Source organism: Ziziphus jujuba, chromosome 12, assembly GCF_031755915.1.
Source record: "Ziziphus jujuba cultivar Dongzao chromosome 12, ASM3175591v1".
Taxonomy (NCBI): Eukaryota; Viridiplantae; Streptophyta; class Magnoliopsida; order Rosales; family Rhamnaceae; genus Ziziphus; species Ziziphus jujuba.
In genome coordinates, this window is record NC_083390.1 from 19,570,632 (window position 1) to 19,598,407 (window position 27,776).

At 32.1% G+C, this 27,776-nt stretch overlaps 3 protein-coding genes across 5 annotated transcripts; all 3 read right to left on the bottom strand.

The window, feature by feature from the left end:
• Positions 1–1,464: 1,464 nt before the first annotated feature.
• LOC107429295 (probable myosin-binding protein 4) lies at positions 1,465–6,330 on the bottom strand. 3 transcript variants are annotated; one of them, XM_016039957.4, is made up of 4 exons: positions 4,498–6,330; positions 4,164–4,346; positions 2,659–4,067; positions 1,465–1,855 (listed from the first exon to the last, which is right to left on the bottom strand). In XM_016039957.4, exons 1-3 carry the CDS (start codon positions 6,026–6,028, stop codon positions 2,707–2,709), a joined length of 3,075 nt encoding a protein of 1,024 aa, XP_015895443.3. In that variant the 5' UTR covers positions 6,029–6,330; the 3' UTR covers positions 1,465–1,855; positions 2,659–2,706. The 3 variants fall into 3 exon arrangements, with proteins under 3 accessions (XP_015895443.3, XP_015895442.3, XP_048318348.2); XM_016039956.4 differs by lacking the exon at positions 1,465–1,855 and adding an exon at positions 1,894–2,547; XM_048462391.2 differs by lacking the exon at positions 1,465–1,855 and having other exon boundaries at positions 1,894–4,067.
• A 9,824-nt stretch (positions 6,331–16,154) lies between these two features.
• Positions 16,155–22,787, bottom strand: LOC107429280 (putative clathrin assembly protein At2g01600). Its single transcript, XM_048462591.2, has 15 exons — positions 22,374–22,787; positions 22,152–22,221; positions 21,923–22,020; positions 20,816–20,954; positions 20,570–20,697; positions 19,799–19,891; positions 19,606–19,656; positions 18,599–18,664; positions 18,431–18,496; positions 18,198–18,278; positions 18,005–18,085; positions 17,626–17,790; positions 17,415–17,496; positions 17,199–17,320; positions 16,155–16,706 (listed from the first exon to the last, which is right to left on the bottom strand). Exons 1-15 carry the CDS (start codon positions 22,461–22,463, stop codon positions 16,347–16,349), a joined length of 1,692 nt encoding a protein of 563 aa, XP_048318548.2. The 5' UTR covers positions 22,464–22,787; the 3' UTR covers positions 16,155–16,346.
• Positions 22,788–25,729: 2,942 nt separating this feature from the next.
• Positions 25,730–27,693, bottom strand: LOC107429285 (probable NAD(P)H dehydrogenase subunit CRR3, chloroplastic). The gene is made up of 3 exons (XM_016039944.4): positions 27,346–27,693; positions 26,953–27,095; positions 25,730–26,177 (listed from the first exon to the last, which is right to left on the bottom strand). Exons 1-3 carry the CDS (start codon positions 27,606–27,608, stop codon positions 26,053–26,055), a joined length of 531 nt encoding a protein of 176 aa, XP_015895430.1. The 5' UTR covers positions 27,609–27,693; the 3' UTR covers positions 25,730–26,052.
• Positions 27,694–27,776: the final 83 nt, after the last annotated feature.

Consider the following 27,776-nt stretch of genomic DNA (forward strand, 5'->3'; position numbering starts at 1 on the left):
TTAATTATATATCTAAAGCATTTTTTAACATTACTAGCTACTACTTGTATTCCATTTATTGGTTGATGACATATATATAAATATATGTAGACTATATGTTTTCTGAAAGCAGCGTAGAGAACAATAACAACATGGGAATCATATTTACATAATATTTTGAGTCACAAACAACTAGGTTTGTGTGTGTGTGTGTGTGTGTTTGTATTATATATATATATAGCCTAAATAAAAACATGACAACATAACGAGCAAATCCGCCGAAAGTATATTTGATGTATCATAACAAAACCATGTTTTATGTATATATAATGATTAATACAACTTAATTAGTATCCTCTCCACAAAAATATAATTTTTCTTTTTGGCGGCCGACATTCACTCTTAAATAAATAATCTAAATACAGTGATCATCCACGTGGGAAACAATGATGCATGAAAATGATTTCATTTTTGATGTCCCTAATCTCATGGAGGTATGTGTGTGAATTCTTTTATTCCTTCTTCTTTTCTGTGTGAAAACAATTAACAAAGTTTCTGGCGTGCTCGCGCGCGCGCACACACACACATGTATTTACGAAATGTTACTATGATGAATGTAGTAATCAGGTTAATCAAGTTACGATGGATATTTAACCGTTAAGAGATGAAGATTATAATGGATATCTGTTTATTTGTAAGTGGCTGAATTCAATAATCACAGACCACACACCCACATGTTACTATGATAAATGTAATAGTCGAAATGATGATGGATATCTAATCGCTAATAGATAAAGATTATAATGAGCATTTATCTATTTGTAAGTGCTAATAGGCCATTAGCCGCCCGTCTTAATTTGAACGACAATCATTCATATCAAAACTGTGAATGTATGTATGTACGTACATGTTAGTGTTCCAAAGAAAAATAATTAAAGAAATAAGCTAGTGAACCAACCTGAAAAATGTAATAAAATTAGACAGAATGAGGACGCTTCTTCCTCTTCTTTTTAGGGAATAGACGAAGCTTCTTCCATTTGTCTTTGGGTTGAGTTATAATGACATAAGAAAACTAAATGAAAAAGTAAATGCAAGATTATATAAAAGACAATGTCATGCATGGTTTTTAATTTTTTGTTTTCTTGTTGGTCCTGGTTCATTGGGGTTGTGAGTCAGCCAAGACTGGGCATAGAAGCAGACAGAGTGTTTGGCACGGAGGAAAATTGCTGTTAATTATTCTTTATTATTATTATTATTATTATTATTTTTTGTTCATTTAATTGTCTTTGACATGTTAACTTTCTTATTTATTAGTCAAGATTCAGTTTAAATATCCACTCATATTAAAAAACAAACAGTTTTTGATAGGCGAAAAGTAATTGTTACAGAAAGTAAAACATTTTTTAGACACCTACATATCTACATCCATTATTTAGATTCTAAATGAAAAAAAAAAAGGGACGAAAATACAAACACAACCTACTCTTAAAAATATAATATATAATATAAACTATATCATTATTAACATCCCAGATCGAAGAAAAATCATGATGATTGCATTAGATTAGGGGACAACTCTGGCTCTGCCATTGAATCATTTTGTCGATTGAATTGGGCAGGGTTTGCAGTTGCATGCTTCCTCAATCATAGTCCTCATGCCTTAGCTGTTAAAAACCAGCTGCCAACTTTTGTTTTTTCATCAATTATAATATTTATATATAATAATTGATATATATATATATATATATATGTTGATTTGTACCTATCAAGGAGTTGTTGTTTTTTTATGCTTAAAGTAAAATCCAATTTTGAAAGCAGTCTTCTGCATTTCTTACTATGTTATCAATTTAAATATTTGTCATCCAGACATCCATGCCTGTCAAAAGAAAAGAATAAGGTATAGACTCCAAGAAAAAACATAAACAAACACTCACTTTATATACTTACAAAATGGATACATGTAGTATACAAGTAACTCGACTATTTTCCCCCTCAAAATAGTAAACAAACCCCATATGATGCAAAAGATTGGAGAAATAACAGAAAAAAGGGGTTATTTACCCCTATTTTCTTCTTCCCCATTACCCAAAAATAAAAATAAAAAAATGACCCAAAAAAGAAAAAAAGTTGTCTACTTCTACAACGGTCTCTATTAAACTAATGCTATAGACCTGGCACTGGAATCTTTGTTGGATCTCTCCAGCTTTGCAAGCCAAGCCTTTTTCCTCAAAGAACATACAAATAATAGGGTGGCTTTTACCTTATTACCCTACCATACACACAAGCTCATCATCCCCCTTTCCCTTAAAAGGTGGTTATGGGCACAAACCCACAAATATTTGGGCTTTACTTGGACACCAAAACCATAAAAAAAGAAAAAAGAGGCAGACTAGAATTTGTAGTCCACCATGACCACCAAAAGAGACTATTCCAGGATCCTCCCTCTCCATCCAGGGACTTCCCATTTGAACTTTGATGAAATTTGTTGAGCCTTTTATATGATTTGAAAAAACGCCATTAGTTTTGGTGTTTTTCCTAATTTTTTGACCAACTCTTTTATGCATCAATCTGCATTTTTCCAATTAAGGACAAGAACTCAATTAACAAATGACATGCCATTTAGGCAATATTTAGTAGCACCATGGAGATAAAAAAAAAAGGGCATAGCAGATTGATTACCTATCAACTTCTTTTGGTATATGGCAATGGTTAAAGCTTCAAAACACATTACAGGACACCATCTCCCATATTCTTCACCCTGAGTTCCACATTTCTCAGATCTCGAAGATGTTGCAAAATCTCTTGAAGAAGCTCTACTCCCTTATCTCCTTTCCTCAATGAACTTATGCAATGCTTAAGAAATTCTCTATCTGCTTCCAATGCTTGTAGTCTTTCATAGACATGATCTACTTCTTCCTCAATAGAAAACTTCTTGTCGTCCGGTTCGAATTCGATGATTGAGGAGTTATGTAAAGCAACATAATCAAAATCTTTACCGTTTCCATTCGAAACTTCATCTTCATTTTCTGCTTCAATGGCATCAAAAAGAGGAAGAAGTCTCTTTGCTTTTGAAGCCATGAATCTACTTTCCTGATGATGTTTTCCATTCATTTCCTTAGACTGACCGTTTGCATTCCCATTTGCTGTTTTACTGCCATGATCAAAACTTTCATGGTAACCATTCCCATTCTCATGATAAACATCCCCAATTGGTTTTATATCTTCAAAATGCTGTTGTTGTTCATCGTCATCGGACAGAGTGAAAAGCTTCTCTTCCAACACTCGCAGCTGATCAAGAATTGATAGCCTCTCTTCCTCAAAGTTAGCCAACGATTCCTCGAGGTATAGAACTGCATCGGCAGGTGTGTGTTGGTTGCTAATTTCTTCATGACCAAGCAAACTATCTTCTTCCTTAGCTTCATGATTCAAATCAACCGATACACCATCACTATCTTCAGCATTGCTACAACTTCTTGAGCTACTCTCTTTCAACCTCTTCAACATCATCTTTTCCTTTGCTTCGTAATCCTGAACCCTCCTTCGATAAAATTCGAGCTCCCTTTCGAGTTCTTGCTTCTCTTTCTCCCTCTTGATCATGAGCTCATTCAGAAGCTGCAAGGCTTCTTGGTCGTATTCAGATTGCTCTTCCATCATTCTCTGGTACTGCAAGGCTTCCATTTGCATTGCTGCTTTTTCTTCCTGCAGCCTATTTATCATTGCCATTGTCTGGTTGGCTGCAACCGCTGAAGCACTTCTCTCTTCTTCCAATTCTGCATACAATGCATTCAACGTCTTCCTTTCGGTTCTCAATGCTGATTTTAACTTCTCGACTGTAAGAACTCCATCGCCACCATCGATATCACTCATCACGCTTCCATCCAATGAGTCTTCTGTTGCTGATTCTCTTCTCTCTAGCAAAAACAACTTCTTGTGCAACATGTGGAGACTGTCTATAGAAGTCGGTGTATCAGGGATTTTCTCTTCTTCAGTTTCTGAATACATTGCTAAATGATTGTTTATGTCTTTCCTACTCGTCTCGACAGATAAGGTCTTGAATTCTACGAATTCATCCTCAGCTTGCTTAGAGTCTAATATAAAAACCAGAAATTAAAAAAAGATCAGACTAAAATACTTTAAAATTCAACACGAGAATTGTGTTAGGATATAAAAGTTTTTGTGCTTACCAAGATTGTCATCAACATGCAAGTTGATGGAACTAGTGGCAGGCTCATCTTGTCCACAGGAATATGAGGGCTCGTGTTCTCGAGTTTGAATCTCGTCGATTGGTTCCTGATCAGGAATCTCTGTCCCTATCGAGATCTCAGCATCAGTTTCATCATTTCTCACATTAGAATCATCCTCAAAAGCTGCAAATATTAGTAAAATAAAACAAAATAGAAAAAAAGGAAAAACATAAACCATTTGTTAATCAAATGCTCAAATACAAAGCAAAATTAGAACAGAACAGAAATTGAAACAGAGCACAAATGAAAACTGAAGCAAAATATAGAAATGTACCTTGAAGGAATTCTGAATCAAGTCCTCCTTGTTCCATTGCTGTGAATTCTTGACCAATTTCTTTATCATCATCATCACCGTTCTCAGATGGGGTTTGAGTTGCTTGAGTGATAGCAACTCGTTGAAATTCCTTTGCGGCTAAATCTCCTTCTTCTTCTTGTTCATCATCATCTTCTTCTCCTTCTTCATCTTCTTCATGAATGACTGAAAATCTACCATTCTTGCTGAAATCCATTGATTCAAACACCGCGAAATCGGTCATGTCCTTACCTTTATCAGATGAAACAAACGCTACTCTTTCTCTTCCTGAACTACGCCAATTCTCTCCAACTGGTTCAGCTCCTTTCTTGACACTCATATCGAAGTCCAAAATAAGATCTAGATTACCAGAATTCTCTGATTCTTCCACCTTATATTTATGGTGGGTTTGCTTCTTCTTGGCTGTGGTGGTGGATGACTTCACCAATCCAATTGGAATCAATGTACAATCATCACGGCCAATAAAGAACTCCAAATGTTGATGAGGAGTAGGAGGAGGAGTTTTCGAGGTTGAGTCTTCGCCGCTACCGACATGTATCATAGTCTGCTCACGAGGTTGATGATCAAAAACCATAGAAATATCCAACTTTTCCTCTTCAATGGGTACTTGTTCCAACTTTTCCTCTTCAATGGGTACTTGTTCTTTCTCTTTTTCCATAACCATGCTCACTTTCTCATCATCTTCTTCAGCCACAATTTCTCTGCAACTAAATTCCCAAATAGCCTCTGCCTCGGCCTCCTCTGCCTTGGCCTCTCTCTCTGCCTCTAACCCTTCAACCAACAGGTTTCTGCTTTCATCTTCAATACCCTGTTCATCATCATCTTGATGATCGGTCACGAATTCTGATCTGCTATGATCTGAGTGATCAACTTCATCTGTATGAGCATCAATCCCAGATTCCAGAATCAAATTCTCTTTCTGGGTATAATCCAAAACATCCCAAGAAGGTTTAATCAGAATACAAGGAGGGTAAAATTTCTTGCTGTTCAATATAACACCGCAGCAAGAACAGCTCGAATTTTCCTCCTCCCCATTTTCGATGACTCCTTTTTCACCATCATCAACACCCTTTTCCTGAATCATACCAATCTGTTTCATCCATGGAAAGAAAGCGAACTTTCTCGACCATTCTTGACATTCCGGCACCTGCGAAGAGGACGAGCAGTCCTCGCACATATCCTGAGATTCCGCGAGTTTCCGATGATTCTGACAGTAACCCAGATTGGAAATCTCAGATGCATGAGCTTCACAGAGAAGATCTCTATGGAAATTCTGAGATTTTCCTGGTTCGAATATGTGATCGAGTCTGGAACACCATAAACAGGGCCGTTTAAGACCGAAGTAATCTGCAAATTTGACGATTAGAAAGGAAAACAGAGAGTTGAGGAGTAGAAGAATGATGAGAATCCATTCGAGGATAGCGTAGACGAGGATTAGAGTGATCTTGTTGGTGTTTCTGTGAAGCATGGTTGCGAATTTGTTGGCAGCCATTGATGATCGATGATAGATGCTCTGTCTTCTTTCTCAAGTATGTACAGGAAGAGAAATGAAAAAAGAAAAGAAAAGAAAAGAAAAGAATTACAGAAGAAGATTATGATATAAACAAAATACTACAAACCCAGAGAATTTTTTTTTTTTTTAAGAGAATTGAGAAACTGTTTATGAGATTGAGACTGAAAGATCAGAGCAAAACTATAAAACAGAGAGTGAGAGAGAGAAAGAGAGGAGAGAGAGAGAGAGTTTGAGAAGTAGATGAGGAAGTGAATTTATTTTAGACTGAGAAAGGCGGTTTTTGCAGTGGAATGCCAACCAAAGAAGACTCCGATCGAAAAAAGAAACAAAAAACAAAAAAAATAAAAAAATAAAAAAATAAAAAAACAATATTATTTTGCAGTGGAGTCAAAGAAAATTAAAGAATGTTTCTAAAAAGTATAATTTGTTTCCAAATCATCAATATACTACCCCAGTGGCATTATATGCATTTTATTAGCAACCAGTTGCATTTTAATGCTTAGATTATTATCATTTATTACGGTAGATTTGTTAGTAAATAAATAGGACTTTTCAGAAAATGAGCATCGTTTGCTTGAAAGAAAATAACTAATAAAATAAGAAAGTGTTATTTGATTGTTATTTATTAATCCATGTGTTGTTTACTTGTGGTTAACCTATGAATTCCAGTTTTTTTTTTTTTTTTCTAAGCACATTCTGTAGCTGCTTATTTATTTATTTTGTTTAATTTTTAATATATTATGTATAAATATCATTTTTTATAGGTTGAACTCTTAATATTATACATCTATTATATGTTCTTTTATATTTAATTTTATAGGTCTAATTTAATAAAATATTGATTATATATATATACATATGTAATTGATTATGTTCATGTCAAGTGAATATAATTATTTTACAACCAAAATTTTCTTTATTAATTATTACATTTTTTTAATATCCAAAATTTAAAAATCCATATTTCATCAAGTCATGCATAGTTATTAATTAATTTTAAAGTTTTAATTTTGAAAATAATTTAATAATAAGTAAAAAAAATTGAAAATTTGGTTGTAAAACTATCAAGTCTAATATAATATATAATATATTATAATATACATGTGTATTAATGAAGTGAGCCTAATTTTATATGTAATATATAATATAATATGTGTGTGTGTGTGTGGGTGTGTATTAATTGGTAATTGGGGTTAACTAAACCCTTACCATGAGAGGTGATAATCAAAGTAATCTTCGTATCAAAACGGCTACCTAAGTCATTCCCTGCCAACTTCCAATTTCTATACAGTAGTTCGTACTTCTGGCAGCAAATTGGGGTGGCCCATCAACCACACCAATGAGTCGGTGGACCACTCTCAAAGTAAGGTGTGGGACCCATCTTTGGATGCTGATGCTCAACTTCATTTTGCAAGTCTATTTCTTATCAAGCTTTTCTGTTGTTTTCAATTCCCATAGGAGAAACTTTGTATTTTCTTCTCATTTTACTATATTTTTTGGAAAACTACTTCAAGATTAAGAAAAAGCCTTCCTGGCTTGGTATATAATTTGAAAACAAGTTTTTAAGTGCCCAAAGATTTAGAACTAGTTATATTTGTTCACATAACTTTTGGCATGAAGTGTATAGATTCCTTTACCACCCCAAAAAAAACAAAAAATAAAAAATAAAAAAATGTAAAGAATCTTTTTATTTTTCATCTTTGTATTTTAGGAAAATTTATGACTTACCAACTTAACTTGACGTGTGACAGATTAATAAGGGAAACCACAATGTTCTACATAAGACACAAAATAGAAAACAGAATGAAAATTGATGTCTTAAATATATATTCTCAAAATGTAAAATCTTCATATAATATGTTATAAATATTACTTTATTCTAACTTGGTTTCAAATCAAATTGTAATTTTTTTCCTCAAATCATGTCATAAAAATGATATAATATAATAAAATGTAACAAATAAATATTTTATAATTAACCAAATAAACTCTAAATTCATTATATGTATGCTCTACTGGTTCTCACCGCTCCTATTATTTTTGGGGCATTTTTTCTTTTTACTTCTGATGTGGAGGTGAAAAAACAGCATTTGCTAATTGAACTATTCCATAAAAAATATATTATTTAGATAATATCCCAGTAGAGATTGGACTATATGATATATATATATATATATATAATAACAGAAGCATAATTGAGTAATATTGAATAATAAAAAGAGGCTGACTTTATGACCCTTTTCTAGGTCAAGAGTAAAAAAGTTTTAATCAGAGGTGGAGACAGAAGATTTGGCTGCAGAGTTTGGTGACTTTCAAATTTCCACCAAAAAAAAGAAAAAAAGAAAAAAAAGAAAAAAAAATCAAATTTCATATGAACGGGGGGTTGGAAATTTTTGGTTAATATCTAAAGCAATCAATTACATGTTTGTGAATGTTGAGGGCCAGCACTAGCATACCTGGCTATGCCCCCACATTTGCTTTAATAAGTGTAATAATTCTACCAATGCCATTAACCTCTTTTCCATCTACCATGTCACACTTTCACTTCCACATTCCAGGTAAATTCTGTGTTCCTTTTGTTTACATTCACAACTAGGTTATAGAAAAATGTTTTCTCAAAATGGTTTCTTTTATTAGTTTTTTGTTTCAGAAGTTACCTCTTGTTTCCAGAGTCATAAAGAACCGAAACAAGAAACTATTCCTCGTTTTCTTTTTCAGTTCAGAATTTTCTTTTTAAAAAAAATTAACATAATTGTTATTTTCAGCTAAGGAAAGTATATTAATTAATTTCCTTTGGTAGTATTAGTATAATTCATTGGATTGAAATAAACTGTAATGGATATAAAATAAGAAGCTAAATTGATGAATTTTGTAAAGATGCGTGACAAATAAAACTATTCTTTTTAATTTTGTTTTTTTTTTTTTTTCTTTTGTATTATTTCCAAATTTAGTTTGGAGAAAGACAATTAAAGCATGAGAAATGATGTTATTTTGGTTGGTACATCCAATAGGAATGAGGGTAGACAGAATTAGGGCTGCACCGTCATACACCGACAACAGCCACCCTTAATTTAGATTTTTCTGGAATCTTATAATTATTAGGGCAATACTTTCTCTGTAGTTTGGTAGCAATTTATAATTATCAAATATAGTATCAAAAACCATGTACTTCGAAAATTTAAATATATTTACATATATACATGAATTATATGTATATCTTTCATTTTTCAATCTTTTTGAGATCAGGAATCTTACTTTTGTGCTTTACCCCTCCTAATTGCTTTTGCTTTTAGTCATGACTTCACAATGTTTCATCATTTGCCCTACTACTCATAATTTTGTAGATTCTCTCTCTAAGTTGAATCTATTAAACCAAATTAAAGATGGTTTTTTTTTTTTTTTGTGGTTATTTTTCTATGCTTAATTGGCAAATTGAGAATTAAGTTTGGTATTATGCTTTACTTGGCATATTAAAATGATTTTTTTAAAGCAAAGTTATATAAAATTAACTCGCTTTTCTTCGTTAGCTGTAAGTTAACTGTGTTTGCCTTTTTTTGCTAGAAAAAATGCTATATTGGTTATTACTAGTGATGATAAAAAATAAACATATTTCTGTTTTTCTGTTTGTGTATGAAAGATTTTCGTGGTTTATTCTCTATATTCTGACCAAAAATAATATAAATGGTCTTATTTTGATGAGGAGGAAAGAGGGGAAAAAAGTTTACAAGAGTACAATACAAAGTGGACAAGTGGAAACAATATAGAGAATTAGGCAAAATTAAAAGAAGTGAAATTAACAGCACAATGTAAAGATAATATCTGTTTAGATCGTGAAAAAATACAGAAATTTAAAGGTAAAACATGTTTCTTTGAAGCAACTTTTGTTTGGAAACTTGATTACAAGTGTGCCTTTGCCTTTATCAATCTCCCATACTTTGATTTTTTTTTTTTCTTTTTCTTCTATTTTTTTGACCAAAAGGAACAAATAATATAAATGCTTCGTAAAAAAGCAAATTTCCAATGCACAGAAAAAGGAGCTGAACAAATACAATACTTTTATTGTTTAAAAAATTTTGAATTCAAAGGCCTTCGAATCAATGTCCAAAACATATGATCTAGAACATTGTTTAAAAATCTATAACTCAAAGCAAAGATTAGTTAAATTAATAATTAAATTCTGTACTCAATAGGCCCCAATATCCTCTGTGGTCTGAAATTATGTGCCAAGTGCCACATTAGCCCACCATTTTAGATTGAAAATTTCAAAATTGAGGACTAACAACACAGGGTACCACCCTAACTTTATTCAATGGGGTCCCTTGGGCATGATCATCTACATGACTTGCGTGGTTACAAAGACATCAACCAACATGATTGACAAAGTATTTTGCTTAATCTTGTACAATAATCAATACTAATATATGGACCCCCTATTTCCAATTTATACTCATTACTCTCAAAAACCTTATTTTAAGCTTGGATTAAGTTTTCAGTGAGCTTATAAGGGTCGTGGCTCATATGGGTCAGATCCATTGAAATTGGGACACTCACTTTTTTTTTTTCCTAAGGGTTTTGTAGTTAACAAGGGATTTAAGATGTTAGAGACTCTAGTGAAGGAATTGTCAAATTAGTGAATGCGACCCCAAAAAGGGGTATCGTATTTTTCCAATTTCCAATTGGGTATCGGGAAAAAGCATCAAATCATATTATATTTGGGATAAGCTTGGATGATAGGTGAAGTGTCCAAATCTTTCGACTTGAATATCAATAAATACATCAACAAAATCGTCAAGGTCTACATGATCAACTGCATCAACCTTTACGTTTGCCAAAAATAAGTTTTTTTTTTTGGTGTTGGATATTAATTAATCTCCCCAAAAGAGAAATAATATATATTGATAAAAATAAAAATAAAAAAATAAAGAGAGAGAGAGAGAGAGAGAGAGATGTGGTCCTTCAAAAAATGAACTAAAAAATGACAAAAATGCAAGTTTGGACAAAGAAGTATGTGATGCCCAAAGGGATTGGTCCTACACAAGATGGGCAGAATTTGGCTGCAATTCACATATGGTACGTGGATTGAAAACATGGCACATGTCTATGATACTAGCTTTGTTTTAGGATTGATGTATAATGTACTATTTTTCTCTCTCATTCTCCTATTAGATTTTTTTACTTTAATATAAATTAATTAAATAACCACATATCTTATAAATTTATTTATTTTATGGTAGGTAAGCATGGGTAGTAAAACTTTGTAGAAATATTTCGTGATAATTTTATCAGGTACAAATGCTTTCCACAATCATTAAAAAAAAAAAAAAAGATTCATGCTTATGAGACATGACACTTTCCTTAAACATTTTATAACATTTTATTTAGATGTGTGTGCGTGTGTGTGTTTGTTCTCTCTCTCTCTACTGTTCGATTTAATACCTCCTAATCCATATGGTTCGTTTGAAATTTTATTTGAAATGACCGAAATAAACTAATTATTTTGTTTAAGCAACTATTATATGCGAAATGCAGTTTTAAAGAACATATAATATACATATATATATATATAGAGGGACAGTTTGTTGGACAAATAATTTTGATAAATTTTTTGGACAAATCATTTTAGTTATTGGATGAGGTTTACGATGATTTGTCAAATTCCTTTATACAGGAACCCTCTCATATATATTATATAGTTAATTTTAAATAAAATTTATTTTGTTTTATTAAATTAAAGTTTATTTTGATTATTAGATCACATTAAATGTTATGATTTAAAATTCAAAAAGTGATCAAATATGAGTTTAGTGACGTATTAAAACTTTATTTAGAAAAAGTAAGACTCGATGATTAAAAAATATAATTTTAAAATTCCACCCTTAATGCGATACAAAGGCTAAAAAAGAATAATCTCATGTTAATTTCCATATTAAAGATTTCATTTGGACTTAACTAGATATATATTATGTATAATTCTTCTATCATGACATCTTAATAGTTTTTCCATGAAAACTTAACTTTTTAGTTTTTGAATTAATTCAAATGTTAAAATTTAAAATTCTTTTTGGAATTTAACATAAGATTCATCTTGTTTTTTTAGGATTTTAATATATTACTTAACTCATTTAGATCATAAAGATATTTTTAAATCTTAACTTTTTAAGTCAATTTAATAACTAATAATAAAAATCCTAATAATTTTGCCAAAAAAAAGTTATGATGAGATATTGAGTGTATATAACACATTCGGTAACTAAAAGAAACTTTATATTAACAACATTTTATTAATTAGGAGAACCAAAAGGCAGCCACATTCATAAATATAGGTTTAGCTTTCATTTATATGGTATTTTCTTATTGAATGTGAAACCACAGCTAGGTATCTTCACCAGAAAAGAAAAAAAAGGGAAAAAAAAAGAAAAAAGAAAAAACATAGATTAGGTATATACTTTCTATTTGTAATATATTTATATATTGTATATACCTATAATATATTTATATATTGTATATACCCGAGATGAGTTGTGTAGGATAACGGTATAATACCAAACCTTATTCTCTAGGGGAAAATGGGAGACTTTTTTTCTTTTTTTCTTTTTTTCTTTTTTAATTTTTCATGTAGAAAAGCACCATGGCAAGCAATTGAAATGGTGAAAATTAACAAGATATCTAGCTGCTTCAAGAACCTTTCAAAGTCCAGTGCAATGAAAATCTACATGCATGGTGGATAATGGGAAGTCCTGATCAAAAAATGTCGATGTATATTATATATATATATATATATAATCTTAATTCTTAGATTATTTGCAAGATTCTAAACTTTTTCTATCCATCAATCCTTGTTTGACAGCCTAAGATTGGTACGGTTCTGGGAAATCATAAGTTTTAGCTTTGCAGCAAGACTTAGGATTCTATATGATTAACAACATATGCAACCAAATAAATTAATGTAAAAACCAGCTGTGTAATAAATAATGGGATGCCACTACTTGTAATAAACAAATTGAAGGCAAAAAAGAAAATGTAAAAAGAAAAGTATGCAAAAGAAAAGGAGCAGCAAGTAAGAGATTCACCAAATAAAAAAGTAATGTCTGTGGGAGAAAATAGGGAATAGAGGGTGATGTTAATGTAATGATGGTGATTTGAGAGCGTTTGAAGAAGTGGGGACAAAGAGCTTCCCTCATTTCCTCATTTTTCTCTTTTGCTTTTCTTTCCTCTTGCTTTTTTGCCTCTCTTCCTCATTCAATTTATTGGCCTTTTTCAAGGACTCTCCAAAACACGCTCACGCTTAGCCTACACCCTCCACATTTTTTGCATAACTCAACCTTGTTTTGTCCCCCTCCCCATAAACTATTATACCGTCCCATCACTTTTTCTTACCCATTTCTCTATGAATTAAAGGGAACAAGAAGAATGAACAATCATAGAGTACCTTTGTGATACTGGATTAGATTATATTGTATTGAACGGAACAACAAATATCTAAAATAATTCAGTCCAATAATCGTCCTGTATCCCTCATGGAACCCCCTAATGTTTCATTATTCGCTTCAAAATACTAAAAATCACGGCTTATATGAGAGAGTTTTGAGCTTATAGGAAACGTATTGAGAATGATTAATAAATTCTATTGTCCTGATTTATTAGAATGAAAACACATGCAATAAAATGTTAATCATGCAGGCACGGTAAGCATCATTAATGGGGAGGCAAAAGCATGTATAAGGCTGATAATAATTTAAGAAACACAGCAGCAAGATATGAGGCTTTTGAATATGAGAGTGAGTCCTTAAAACCATCATCATCAGGGTACGATCTCCGATATCTTTCATTCTCATGCTAAAGAACCAAAAGCTATTTGAGCCTTCACTGTTGGAATATTTATATATCTATCAAAATATCATATAAAGATTCGTTTTTGATTTCACTGTCGTAATGTTTCTCTGACATTTTAAAAAATGAAAAGAAAATTTCTTCTTCTTTTTTTTTTTTTTTTTTTCACAGAAAAGAAAATTTCTTTTTTGATATGAATATAAAGCAGAAGGTGCATGTTAAAATTGAAAATGAGTGAGTACTTTCATTCTCCTAATGTTTCTCTGACATGTTAAAAAATGAAAAGAAAATTTCTTCTTCTTCTTCTTCTTCTTTTTTTTTTTTTTTTTTTTCACAGAAAAAGAAAATTTCTTTTTTGATATGGATCTAAAGCAGAAGGTGCGTGTTAAAATTGAAAATGAGTGCGTACTTGCTAGTACTACACTAAAGGCTCTTTAGGTTTTATGAACCAGCTGACAATGAAAAAAAAATATGTAGGGGTTTTTATTATAAATGGTAAATGATCTATCTTTGATTATAATTAGCCTTTTCCTAAACATCTAAAAGCCCTACATACAAAATTAAGGTTGATCATTCATAGACAAAAACAGTAGAAAAATTCAATGAAATATATATATTGTCGAACACAAGTGGTGAAGATTCAGCGCACGAACTAGCTTTTAAAAAATAAATAAATAAATAACTAAATAAAAATAAAAAGGTTATATGCAAAGGATTTACAGTGTCAAACAATACAACAAGAACTACGTAAATTTGACAATGAATTTCAGAACTCGGACTAAATTAGCTAAAGACCAATGTGAAGTTTAGCACGTGTCGAATTAGCTTTAGAATTATTTTTTATTTTTTATTTTTAACTTTCTTACGCAGAGCGTACATAGACCTACCCCAAACATGAAGGTGGTCAGTTTGTGAAATCAAGAAAAGAAATTCAAAGGAAAAGGGAAAATGAAAACAATAGGTGAAGGCAAAGTCCAAAAGGCAAAAAGAGAAAGGAGCAATTCCAAGTTGAAGAGGTCATAAGATATGTTCACTCATTGTTGGATTCATTAGTTCATAGGTAACATAGAATTCCTTACAAGATACTTCTCTCTAAGTGCTTGGCTTTTAAAACAAAATTCAAGCAGTCCCATGTTGATGCTGTTGCTCTTTTTTGACATCAAACTTTTTTTTTTTTTCGTTACTATTTTATTGAATTTGGGTCTCCTGTGACATAACTCTTACCAAAGGACGGTGCCCACTTGGGACCCTTTTGCAAAGGAAAATAAGAACCAATGAATCTTTCAGCAATCTCTCATGGAAATTTGACCAAATAAATATGATTTTTTTATTGTAAATTTTTGCAAGGTTTTTCCAAAAGGACCAAAACCCATGGTTTAATTTTTGGTTAAGTTGCATAATCTGTTTTGTAAAAGGAATTGAAAAGATGTATTCGAACAATATAAATTTCACACGAAATAAAAAAAAAAAAAAAGGAAAAAAGGAAAAAAAAAAAGGTGAATAGGAATATTGTTCTTAATAACTTTGGAAACACTATCACAAAGCTTAATAAGTAGTAGGGATCCTTAGATGTACAGCTTTGGAAAAGCTCCAGCAAAAGATTCAGAACTTAGCTAAGATTTTTAATTGTACGAGGAGAGAGTGGTAGCGTTCTATCAACGAGTAGGTGATACTTTCCATTTGGTTGCTTTATTCTTTTTTCTTCCAAAGTTTATACCAGTAACATTCTCATACTATTGGAGCCTAGTATTCTTATTAATTTTATTTATTAATTTATTTATTTTTTGGTAAATAGCATAGTATTCTCACTCCCAAAGATCAATTATTTATTCTTACGTAGAAAAAAAAAAAATTTATGGACCTCTTTTTAGAAACTGTGATACCCAATCTCATCCAAAAAGATGAAATTTTAAAAAAAGTGGGAATAAATAACAGTAATCACAATTGAGCAATAGAATACTGAAAATTTCCGAATGAGACATAGATAATGTATTAATGACATCATCTGGAGTTGTAAGAGAACATTTCTACTTTCAAGCCAAGCCAAATTTTCTGTATGTTACTGTCATTCTCTTTTTTTTGGTGAAACTGTATGTCACTGTCATAGTTAAACTTACAGATGAATTTATGTACGTTGAGAAAAAATTAAAAATTGAACATCACATGCACAAACACATCTTCAAGCCCATAGGGATTTCGTAAGGAACGAAAGAATGCCTGGTCGCATGAAGAATAATGTTAATGCCTTCTACCACCTAGAGAGAGAGCCAAAAAATATGCAAGGATTATGAATCGTATTTAACTATTAACTATTCATTGCTGACTTTTACACCAAGCATTGTTATTGCCCAAAAACCATGATCACGTAGACCAAAATACCAAAACCCACCCTTCTATACTCAGCACTTCCAAATACACCAAAACCAATTTCACCGCGCCTACATTACACTTCTCAAACATTTTGTCATTACAGCATACCGGTGCTTCCAAACGGGTTGTTGGGATGTGGTTGAGGCACATGATTTGGTGCGGGAAAAGCTGCAAATCCAGCATCACCAAAAGGATTTGTTGGCCCCATTATCAAATGCTGCTGCGGCTGAGGCAATGGCTGGTAAGTAGGTTGGTAAGGACCAAAGGGATTGGACTGTTGCTGAGCCATTGCTGCCATTTGAACTCCAGGTGGAGAAGCAATGGTGTTTGATAAAGCAAACGGATCGTGTACCTCAAATGGATTCGGGGCTGGTGCTCCATAAACAGGCTGCTGGGAAGCTCTATATGCTCCTTCATCATACAGGCTGGTTAGAGTAAGCGAGTCCAAACCACCAGCCTGAAATCGTATGTAAAGACAAATGATGAGATAATTCAAGTTGTGTGAAAACAACTCATGTTCACCCACAGATATCAAAGCATAATCAGTTGTGGGTTTATCTCATTTTAAAGAAACTCAATTTACCGTGAGCACAAGTTCCTTCCAAATGCAAGTTCACGATGCTAAACAAATCAGATTGAAACTTTCAACTATAAAAGCATTCTCAGCTTGCTTTCAGTATTATCTAATTTTCATTTTGCTAACTGACGATTTCAATCCTCCTCAGATAGGGTTCCTTTTATATTTATCAATTTGGATTCCTCCACCACAGCATCTCGGAATATCATCCTTGGTACTTTTTTTCTTTTTTGGGTAATTATATCATCCTCGTACTTGATATGCATGCTTATGGCAGTCAAGTGCTACTCATGTATTTCTTGGTACAATGGCCACAGAATATACCCATAACAACAATCACAAATTAAACTTAGAAAACAATAAAGGACCTACCAATTGCCTATCAGTTGGTGCTGAAATATTGGTACTTGGAGTGGAGACTAGAGCTAGCTCCCATCCAGTAGGATCAAAATCTTTTGCTTCAAAAGCACTAGAATTAAATGTTGGAGCAACACCTGCAAATATACAACATTAATCACCAAGCCACCATGATATAAAATTGTGCATAATCGGGAAAGTGAAGACATAAAAGAGGAAATGCAATATTACCAGGTTCAGTTGGTACTATGGCTAAAGCCAAAGCATTTCTTTCCTCAATTGCAGATACATCAGCAGTAACATGATTTAATCCCTGAAACCGCAAAAGGGAAATTTGCCAAGGGTGAGGAGGGGCTGGATAAAAAGATGAACAACAGAAGGAACGAAGTATATTTGGAAAAAGCCAAAATTGAAAACATGTGGCTTAAATCTGACAATATACCAGTAAATCTCCAGTGTCCAGGATGCTTTGAGGGGGAGGTGGAGGAGGAGGAGGTGTTTCAGTTTCAACATTAGACACAACATCTGGTGGTAGTTGCTCAGGTTCATCACTGGGTAACTTTGTTTCTTCACTAATCTCTTCTTCTGGTTTGTATGTCAACTGAAGCTGTTCATTACAACCCACATGTTAAGCTACTTCCACCAATAATAATTGCAGCATTTTTTTTTTTTTTTTTTTGGGTGAAACACTTGAGAATTAGTATAGAAACTAAATTTACAGCAGCAAATGTAAAAAAATTGAAATGATATCAGGTAAAAAATTATACTTTCTCCAACAAAAAGAAATAGCAAGTGTGAGTGTAAGAGAGATAGAGACTGACCAGTGGCTCACTTGGAACGGAAACAACACGTGGTGCCTCTCTTATATACTCTTCCATTGTATTAAGAAATGATTGTGGGGGCTGGATGAGTATTGACAAAGTAGTTAATTTGCACAAATACAGACAATTAAGCAAAGAGAAAACAAATATATATATATAAGATCAAAATAATAAACTATTTCAATGTACTTACCTCTCTTAAAATAGGAAACTGGAAGTTTCTGGCAAGTTCCAATCCTTTGCAAATTTCATAGAAATCTGAGAGGCTTGCTGCCTGCAGTAGAGGTCCAAGGTTTATTAACAGCATCCTTAGTGAACATCTTAATCCTAGATCTTTTATGCTTAAATAGAAATGACTACACGGCAGCATGCGAAATAGCTTAAAGAATACACCGAAAAAGTGAGCGTTTAGTTCCACATCATCACCTGCTGGCCAGCTCGTTTGTAGACATCAAGGGCTTTGACAGCTTCATGTCTTGGCATCTCAAAAAACTGCAATGAAATCATATTGCTTATAGAAAGCAAATTCAAAGCAAAAAGATATAGCATTACTAAAATTCAATGATCCTTTTACAAACAATAAAACTGATTTACCTTATCAACAAGATTGATTATTCCATCATTGATAGCACAATAAATTTTAAAGCTCTCTTTCAGTACCTGAAAAGATTCAGAAATCAACAGAAGAAAAAATTTGAATAAAGTTTTGTTGCCCTTTGCATTGGACAGGACAACAGACAGGATGACTTCATGTCACAGATTCTTTCTTTAAATTAATAAATATCACACATGTGCCCCACACACAGAATTGAAGATACAAGACAAATAAAAAGAAGGAACGACCAAATGATTAACAATACTTCAGATTTAGAGGGGGGGAAAAAAGAGTTGGCAATCCAAATATTAGTTGCATAATTCTGTTAAAAGAGTTTTTTTGCAGCTAATCATCATATTGTCAAATTTGCATTCCATCTGTAAATGTTTTGCTAATTCATGGGTGAGATATGAGTCACAGATGGCTGCATGAGGAAGAAGTGAATATCTTTATCATCATAATCCACACAAAAGGTCAATAGCACAAACATAAAAGGGTTCGGTGAACAGGATTTCAGACAGTTGCAGGACTTCAGACGGCCTAAAAAAAAGTGCGAATTTATGGGGCGTTTGGATCTTGCACATCCAAAAACTCAGGGAACAATAATTCATTAATAACACCTGTGAACTGTTTGTAGATAGCTTTTTTATAAACCTTTTTATTCATTATATTAGTTTCAAGTATTATAAAATCTTGTTAGCATGCACTTAAGGATAAAAGCGTCAATATATCAGTTGAACTTCATTATCTTTTGTTTTTATTGGTTTTTACCGATAATGATATACCAGTTGCTATTTCCATAAATTTGGATCAATGTTATATCCTTCACTACCAACACTTTCATCCTTACCTTACAACAAGTAAAACAAGATTTTATCAAACCAAGTATGTACATCATATAGTTGTCATATTTTCAAAGAAGAAAAATATTGCTACTCTAAATTGTAATTTAAGAAAACAAATTATAAATATGAAAGGTAGATAAAAATAAAAATGTGATACATACCAGAGCCAGGGCATACTGTATAACATAATTGCCAACAGCTGCTCCCTCAGGCTGTAAGATCGCAATGCAAGATTAATTACTTTTCCACAAATATGGATACAACACCTACAATTATATACATATATATATATACACATGCAGTGTCTAGGTGAAAAAAAAAAAAAGGCGATCCAATAACCCCAAAAAAAATTACCCGACAACCAATAAGACGATAGAGCAGCTGCTGCAGCGCAGGCAACTGCTCCAACAGTTCTTCACTGTCCAATTCCCTGGTTCTACTGTAACCCTGCAAATGAAAAACCCAAAAAAAAAAAAAAAAGAAAAAGAAAATTCGAATCCTTATTTCTCAGCAATTTAAAAAACTCTAAAATACTTCAAACAGAGCTGATAATTCACATCTAGAAAACTAAATTGAAATTTAATATCTTTTTTCCAACTGATACTCCCCAACTGATAAAGACTATCATTAACTTAGGAAATGAGAAGAGAAATATTTCCAATAAATAATGATCAACAGCTATTTCAAAGAAAACATTCCACAAAGAATCTTCTGCTCCTTTCCCATATTATTTTGATCATAAAGTTTCGTTGGCATTAATATAGAAAAAAGAAAATTAACCTTAATCACCAAAATCTAACACTGTAGACTTTCAAAGGTCCATGAATGTCTTTCCAACCATGAAATACCAAAGAACAAGAAGATAAAGAACAAGAACAACTTAAGCACTTAGCTGTGAACAATAAAGAGTAAATGAGCATGCAAAAAAATTTACAAGATGGCTGAGGGCTACAATAAATCATAAATAGACCACTTTAGGCAAAAATGTGTAAGGGTGTAAGCTGTAACCATTTTCAGATCCCCTCTCAACCCCACATCATAGCGGGACCAAATGGTTAATGTAAAACGTTGCTTCTCAGTTTTTCTATTTTACAGGAACAGTGTAAACATTGACTTTTTTTTTACCTTATCCTGCCCTTGGGCAGGCCTTGGTAAACGTTCAGCTTCAATGTCATACTTCAGGACCCTAAAACATTCGAGTCGTTCCTCCAAAAACAATGCATAAGTACGCACCCACCCAGAGCAATCCCAAGCTGAAAAAAGGGACATAATAAGATGATCAAAAATCAAAACTACTCAATCATTTCAATTACATCACCTTTAAAGAGGTGAAAAAAAATAAATTAAAGAGATTAGCATGTTGAAACTAACCAATAGGACTTGAATCATCTTTGAAATTGGAAAGTTGAAGAATGCGTGCTCTCTGTGAGTAATTTAGGAGTTCTTCTCTGAAAGTAGGATCACCCTCCCTCAATGTCCTATGGATAACTATTAGTGTTTTCAAAGCAACCTGTTAAACAAGAATTAAATACATGTAAGATATCCTAGAGAAAACAACCTGAATAAATACAAAGACATATATGAGATATATTGCACTATGCTGTTTATGTTATAGTGTGTTTCATCACCGTTGGTACGGGGAGTTTCATACATAGATATAGATTGTATGAAAAAGGACCATCACACAATTCCCAATATTTATCTTTATCTTTTCACAACAAATTTAATTGTATAGGAACAAGAACTAGATGATAGTTGAGATAGAACCTAGAGACCAATTTACATGTTAAAGTTTGTAGGCTAGATTAGCAAAAACATAGATATGAAAGGTAGATTAAAATTTTAGAAAACTAAACAATATTTTCAATTTATTTTTTAGTATTGTCACTAACGCGTGAACTGAAGACACCACTTCAACTACCGTCCACCTTACCACAATGCTAGATGCCTAGGACCCCCCATAAGGTAAGAAATGTGAACAATTTTTGTAGACAGTAAATTTTAGATAAACCAAATGCTCAAAAAGGTTTCGTATTTAAGAAATATTCAGTAGCAAAACAGTATAATTGAATAGCTTGTTAAAGAACGTCTCCATATCCTTATTAAGCTAAAGAAAAGTTGCAAAATCAATCCAACAACTGTTAAGGAGAAGGGGTTTCACTAATGATAGCCAGTAAAAGCATGAATTCTTAAAAGTAAAATATGTGTGCATTATATGTGAGTCTATCCTTACAAAGCGACAATTAAAAAAATAAATAAATAAATAAACCAGTTTAACCTCAAAGAAACTTCATAAAACCATACACAGAATTAGATTAAGCTATGGATAACCCAACTCACAATATTAAGCACATTCCAATTTCCAACTAAATTCCAAGCAAAAGTTCAAATTACCATCATTACCAACTTTGATAAAAGATCCCAAAAAAAAAAAAAAAATTAGAACTTTGATAAACCCATAAAAAGATATTAGCTTACCGTCCAATTATGAGTCTTGGCTAATCTTCTGGAAAGCGCATGAATGCAATAAGCAACATCTGCTCTGGGACGAATTGCCGATGTGGCAATCAGGATTTCTGCAACCCCAAAAAAACAAAAACAAAAAAAGAAAAAAAAAATCAAAACTTTCACATATTCCACCCCAAAATTCAGCGACCCAGAAAATAAAAATGGATCTAAGAAATAAAAAATAAATAAAAACACATACTTCTTAGATGTCTTTCTTTGGGGGGGCACTCGACGTGGTTAGTAGCTTTGACTATGGCAACATCTAAATCCTATACAAAAATTCAGGGTAAATAAATAAAAATAAAAATCAGATCCATAAAAAGGATTTAATTTCCTTCATACAATTATTAAAAAAAAAATCAAAATTTGCTAATTAAACATCCTAATCCTCAACCAAAAAAAGAAAAAAAAAAATTCTTACCGCATAATCGCTGTTGACGTGTGCGAGACCGACTTTGGTGGAGTCCTTGAGAGCACCATAAGCTTTCCTCCAAGTCTGAAGCGTGCCCATTTGTAAGCACCTCCTCCTTCACCGCTTAGATCGCTCTCTCTCTCTCTCTCTCTCGAATTAATCCAATATAAAACAGATAATACGTGGGCTTGAAAGCTTGATTCTCTCTCGCTTGCTCAGAGACACAAATACACACACAGAGAGAAGGGTTTTCAATATTGGTGGGAAAAAGAATTGGGGATTTACAGCCTGCAAAGGAGTGTGAGAGAGAGATTTTGGGTCTCCTCGACGTCTGGTCGAGATGGTGAATTTCTGATGCCCGTTTGTTATTCGATTTTTCTTCCTTTTTTTCTTTTTTTTCTTTTTTTCTATTTTTTTGGTTTTATTTTTTATTTATATATATATATATATATATATATATATATATATATATATATATATATATATATATATATATATTTTGATAAAATATATATATATATATATATATTTGTTTTTTTTTTGGTTTTTCGGTTATCCTCGGTGGCTTTTGGCGGCCCCTACCTGAGTATGTGTCATCATTATTTTTTTCACATTATTATAAAGTCAGGTACCAGCTTTTCCCACTTATTTAAGTAAAGCATCTTTTATTATTATTATTATTATTTTAATATATTACTTCTTTTTATTTCTAATATTTATCGTAAAAATTAATAATATAATAAAGAATCCAACTACATAAAATTAGTTAAATAATATGTGAATAAAATAAAATTAATAATTTTTAGTTATTTATTATATAAAAAATAACAGGATATGAATAACTTATGTATTAATTTATGGTTTTTATTTTTATTTTTTGGTATTATGGTAATATTTGTATATAACTTATTATAGTTCCAGCGTCTTTTTTTCATAAAAAGACTTTAAAGGGAAGAACTGCTAGACTGTCTTTTAGGTACTGGCACGCAAAGAGTCTGCGAAATTAATATTTAAAACAAAAAAAAGAAGAAAACAGCTTTAAATTTATATATTTTGACAATTTTAAAAATAAGTAAGAAGGAAAGCTAAACTCTATCAAAAAAAATAATAATAATAATAATAATAAAAAAAAAGGAAAACTATATCCTATCCAAGAAGAAGAAAACAATATGCTAATAATGTATTATAACATAGTGATTAAGGTGAATATCAAAAAACAAAAACTCAGTGATTAACGTGTAAACTTTGTCAAATAAGACCTCTATATATATATATATATATATATATATATATATGTATGTACATATTAGATATCTGTAAAATTTAAAATAGACTGAAAAACAGGTAATAGTACTATATATGTGAAATAGTTATTCAATATTTCATAGAATTGGGATAAGACAGAAGTATGGGAGACGTTTTGGTTTCTGGGAAAGAAAAAAAGTTATCACATGATTCCCTTGTAGGGATTAAAAAGAACAAAAAACTAAAAATACAAAAAAATAAAATAAAAAAATGTAATTTAATAAATGACATTACAATTTTAATGTTGGTATTTTTCTCATTTATAATTACAAGATTGAATAAACAATTAAGATCTTATATACCATCTAAAATGATATGGATGAAAACAGAAATTATATTTAAGATTTACTATAAAATACTTCATAGATAAAAACTCTATAAAAAATAGTGGAGAAAAAAAAAAGATAATAATATAAGCTAATGAATAAGGTATATATATATATATATATATATTGCTAGAATGAATAAGATATTAATAATGCCTAGTCAAACTATTTTTTTCCCCAAAAACAATGTAGATTTTGTAGTAGTCAAACTAATGAACACTTTCAAATGCTTTTTAGGATTATACACTTTATTATTATGATAGTTGTTGTTATATTTTCGTCAGCCAGAGAATTATAACAAATTGTAGCTTGCAAAGCATGTATTTCTCTTTTTTTTTTTTTTCAAATACAAATATAAATTTAAAATATCATCATTCTCCTATATGCTAAACTTCAGAGAGGGTCAATTTACCACTAAATTGGTTAAAATTCAATCACACTGGTTCAGAACACAATTGTCATTAATTCTATAAATTAATGAATTTCCAGTTTTTTATTTCCTTGTGGTAGTTTCTTTATCCAAGAAGTACCATTACTGTAAGCAAACCAATACGTAAATACATGAATAAAAAATAAAAATAAAATATGAAAATAAGGATGAAGAGGTGCACGTGCAGCATGAAACATTTTTTATTTTATCTATCTTTGGTGGTGTGCCATATGACACTAGGCTGGCTTTGAATAATAAGATTTAAAAAAAAAAACCATTTATTATCATATTTAGGTCCTTCTAGAATTGGTTGAACAAAAAATTTAAAGAAAAAATTAAAAAAGCTTGACCAAGAGTGTATGTAGGTAATCCGCCAATCAAGCCATTTGAGCAAATCGTAAAACAAACAAGGTCAAAGAGGCCAATTTTCAAAGAACAGACTGTCCAAATGAGAGCCTAATAAGATATGCAATAAAGACCAAGTTTGACTTTCAAAATGGAGGTGCAGCTGGAGGTTGACCTCTCTTACATAATATTGAATAATTAAATTTAAATTGTGCCTCTAAATTTGGTACCGGATTTGGTATGTGGTTGGCAAAATGAATGTCTCAAATGAAGAAATGTTAGGCTAATGAAGAAGAATATGAAATATGGGTATTTTGGAATATGCAAGGAATTGACTCCTTGTTAAATGGTTCCAGACAAAGGGTTTGTTTTCTTGTTGAAATATGTGGAAGCTTCAATTTCTTCCATTCCCTTAAATTTTTTTATCTTTTTTTTTTTTTTTTCCCCTTTTGTTTTCTTCTGTTTGGCTTATGTTCTTCAAACAAGTTTTTTTTTTTTTTTTTTTTTATAGTTTTTTTTTGGTGGTAAATGTTCTTCACACAAAGTTTGTTTTCAAAGAGAAACATTTATTAAAAACATACACCCAGATAGACCTCTTGTGATGCTTGGTCCAATCTAGAATAATGCTTTTGTATTGGAATTTTGCACATGCCTTTGACAAACAATCTAACTGCAAAACTACTATTTTTCTCCTATCAATGATCCAAAGTTTGAAATACTCCGCCTTTATTATTAAAAAAATAATAATAATGTAAAAAAACCTTGCATAAATATTTTTTGGACATTTTGCAGCATAATTAATGGTTCTTTTCTAGATTTAATATAATACCACCCGATCTGACTACTCTTTTTTCCTTTATGAACGTAAGGGAGAAAATCGGACCTTTACAATTGACACTGGAGCTAAATTACCTAATAATAGTTATTAGTAGTTAGGACATTGCAAACAAATCAATTAATTCATCATTAACCCAATCCACATGCATTATAATTGAAAAGTTACAGAAATATCTCTTTTAAATCTCCAAAGCATGAAGGTAGAACAAGGACGATATGGCAACCAATAAATATGCCAAAAGAACCAAATTGAGAGTTACGTAATAATATTATATCATCCTGTACACTGGGTAAGACTAGGAAAACTGGTAATGCAGATCAGTGTGACAAAGCATCAGGATCAGTGAATTTTCTGCATTGGAAATTCCAATGGATAACATTCTGCAAAAAGCCTGAATGGCCTTGAATAGATGTTTAGTAGTATAATCTGAAATTGTCACTAAGTTCACATAATTAGTTGATCCAGAAATGGGGAACTGAATGGTAGCTTGATGGCTCCAGAGGCAACCAGAACTAACAGAGTCCACACTGGAAGCATCCACTTGAACGCGAAAATCAGAATTTTTTTGCCTGCAAATTAGTAAACCAGCCCAAGAAATGGGGGTCAAAACAAAAGAGCTCAAGTTCAAAAGTTCCACAGGAGTTGAGAAAAAATGGCACAAATAAAATTATAGATTTACTAATTATGCAATAATATTCCTATAATAATTAGAATATTGGAAATATAGGATTGTAGTTTTCCACATAGAACAACTTTCTTTAATAATGGGATTTGTCACTCTTCCTTAAATAGTTTTGGCTAATGGTATAAAATTTAGAAGAGCTACAATTTAAAGAAGTAGTGGTGTCAGTGTAAGTGGCACCGAAAGTTGGACTTTAATCTCCTTTTTGTTGTACTTTGCGTTGCGCGGCGGCTTTGGTCTTGTACTCATTATTTAGGGACTTTGGGGCACAATGTTCATAGTTTTTGGAGATGCTTTTAACCTTTTTTTTTCTGGCCAAGAAATGGCCAAATAACGCTTCACACTTGTTTCTCTCATTAGGTGCATTTGGACTTCCATTCCATTAGATTGTTGGATTTTCTTTTCTTTGTCTAGAAAAGTTTGGTTTCTTGCATTTTCTTTTCTTTATCTATAAAAATTTGGTTTCTCTCCGCTATGTCTCTGTTGTACGTGGATTAGGTATCCTTTCGAGCAAGCTAAAGGTCCTTTAAACAAAACCATGTCTAAGCAAACTGGTACAAAAAGAATGGTGTTTGAATTCTTGAAACTTCACTAATATCCTATGGTGTAGATATAACAACAAGAGTATTATAACATAAAGCCAAGTTGGAGAAGTAATTTACTGGAAGAACGAAACCCTCTCTCGCTTTGATTGGCCATAAACTCTCCTGTCTCACGAAGCTTCTTCTCCAATGGCCCTTCAAATTTCCCAGGAAAGTTCATCAGCGACATGTCGAATTTGGCATCCTTTAGCTCTTCCAATTCCCTGAATAGTTCATGAAATTCAGAAACACACACACACACACACATAAAAAAATCATAATAAAAATAAAATATAAATAAATAAACAAACAAAACTCATTATTCCGTAACAAAAAATTAGTAGACGCCCATTTTCAGATAGTCATAGTAGATGTCAAAAATTGAAACTTTTCAGAAGTGGGAAATTACAATGTGAACTAGGAATTCAAACATTCAGAGAGGAACATGAAAAGGGTTGTCTTTGTTTTTCATGCCTGGAGTCGGTGTCGCGGAACCTTCCGGCGCCGGTTGCTCGTTCAATCTCTATAACAGAGGGTTGCCTCGGCTTCTGTGGCTTCTTCTTCTTCTCCATGGTCTTGCTTGGAAGAATTGTGGTGGTGGGTTTGAGGGAATGATGGGTTTGGACAGGTGGCGGAGAGTGATTGGATTTGGCGTTGTCAGGAAGAGAAGCAATAATAATAGCCATATTTCTGGGGGTGGTGGTGGTGGTGTAGAAGCAGGAACACAAGCAAGACATGGTGGTCTCTGCCTCTGAGAACACTGCAACAGTGTTTTTATTATCTTCTTCTTCTTATACACCCTCTACTATTCTATTATATTCTATGCTGACCAGAAGACCAATAATGGTACCAACTAACAAATCAAAAGCAAAAAGCCAAAAGCCAAAAATATCCAACAAAATATC

Coding starts and splice junctions, on each gene's coding strand:
- LOC107429295 (XM_016039957.4), bottom strand. CDS start 6,028: ATGGCTGCCAACAAATTCGCAACCATGCTTCACAGAAACACCAACAAG. Junction 4,347..4,497: donor TGATTCAGAATTCCTTCAAG/GTACATTTCTAT, acceptor TAATATTTGCAG/CTTTTGAGGATGATTCTAAT. Junction 4,068..4,163: donor GCATGTTGATGACAATCTTG/GTAAGCACAAAA, acceptor TTTTTATATTAG/ACTCTAAGCAAGCTGAGGAT.
- LOC107429285 (XM_016039944.4), bottom strand. CDS start 27,608: ATGTCTTGCTTGTGTTCCTGCTTCTACACCACCACCACCACCCCCAGA. Junction 27,096..27,345: donor TTCCGCGACACCGACTCCAG/GCATGAAAAACA, acceptor TGAACTATTCAG/GGAATTGGAAGAGCTAAAGG. Junction 26,178..26,952: donor GAGAGGGTTTCGTTCTTCCA/GTAAATTACTTC, acceptor ACTAATTTGCAG/GCAAAAAAATTCTGATTTTC.
- LOC107429280 (XM_048462591.2), bottom strand. CDS start 22,463: ATGGGCACGCTTCAGACTTGGAGGAAAGCTTATGGTGCTCTCAAGGAC. Junction 19,892..20,569: donor CTGCCCAAGGGCAGGATAAG/GTAAAAAAAAAG, acceptor TTTCATTTGCAG/GGTTACAGTAGAACCAGGGA. Junction 18,279..18,430: donor ACAAACGAGCTGGCCAGCAG/GTGATGATGTGG, acceptor CCTCTACTGCAG/GCAGCAAGCCTCTCAGATTT.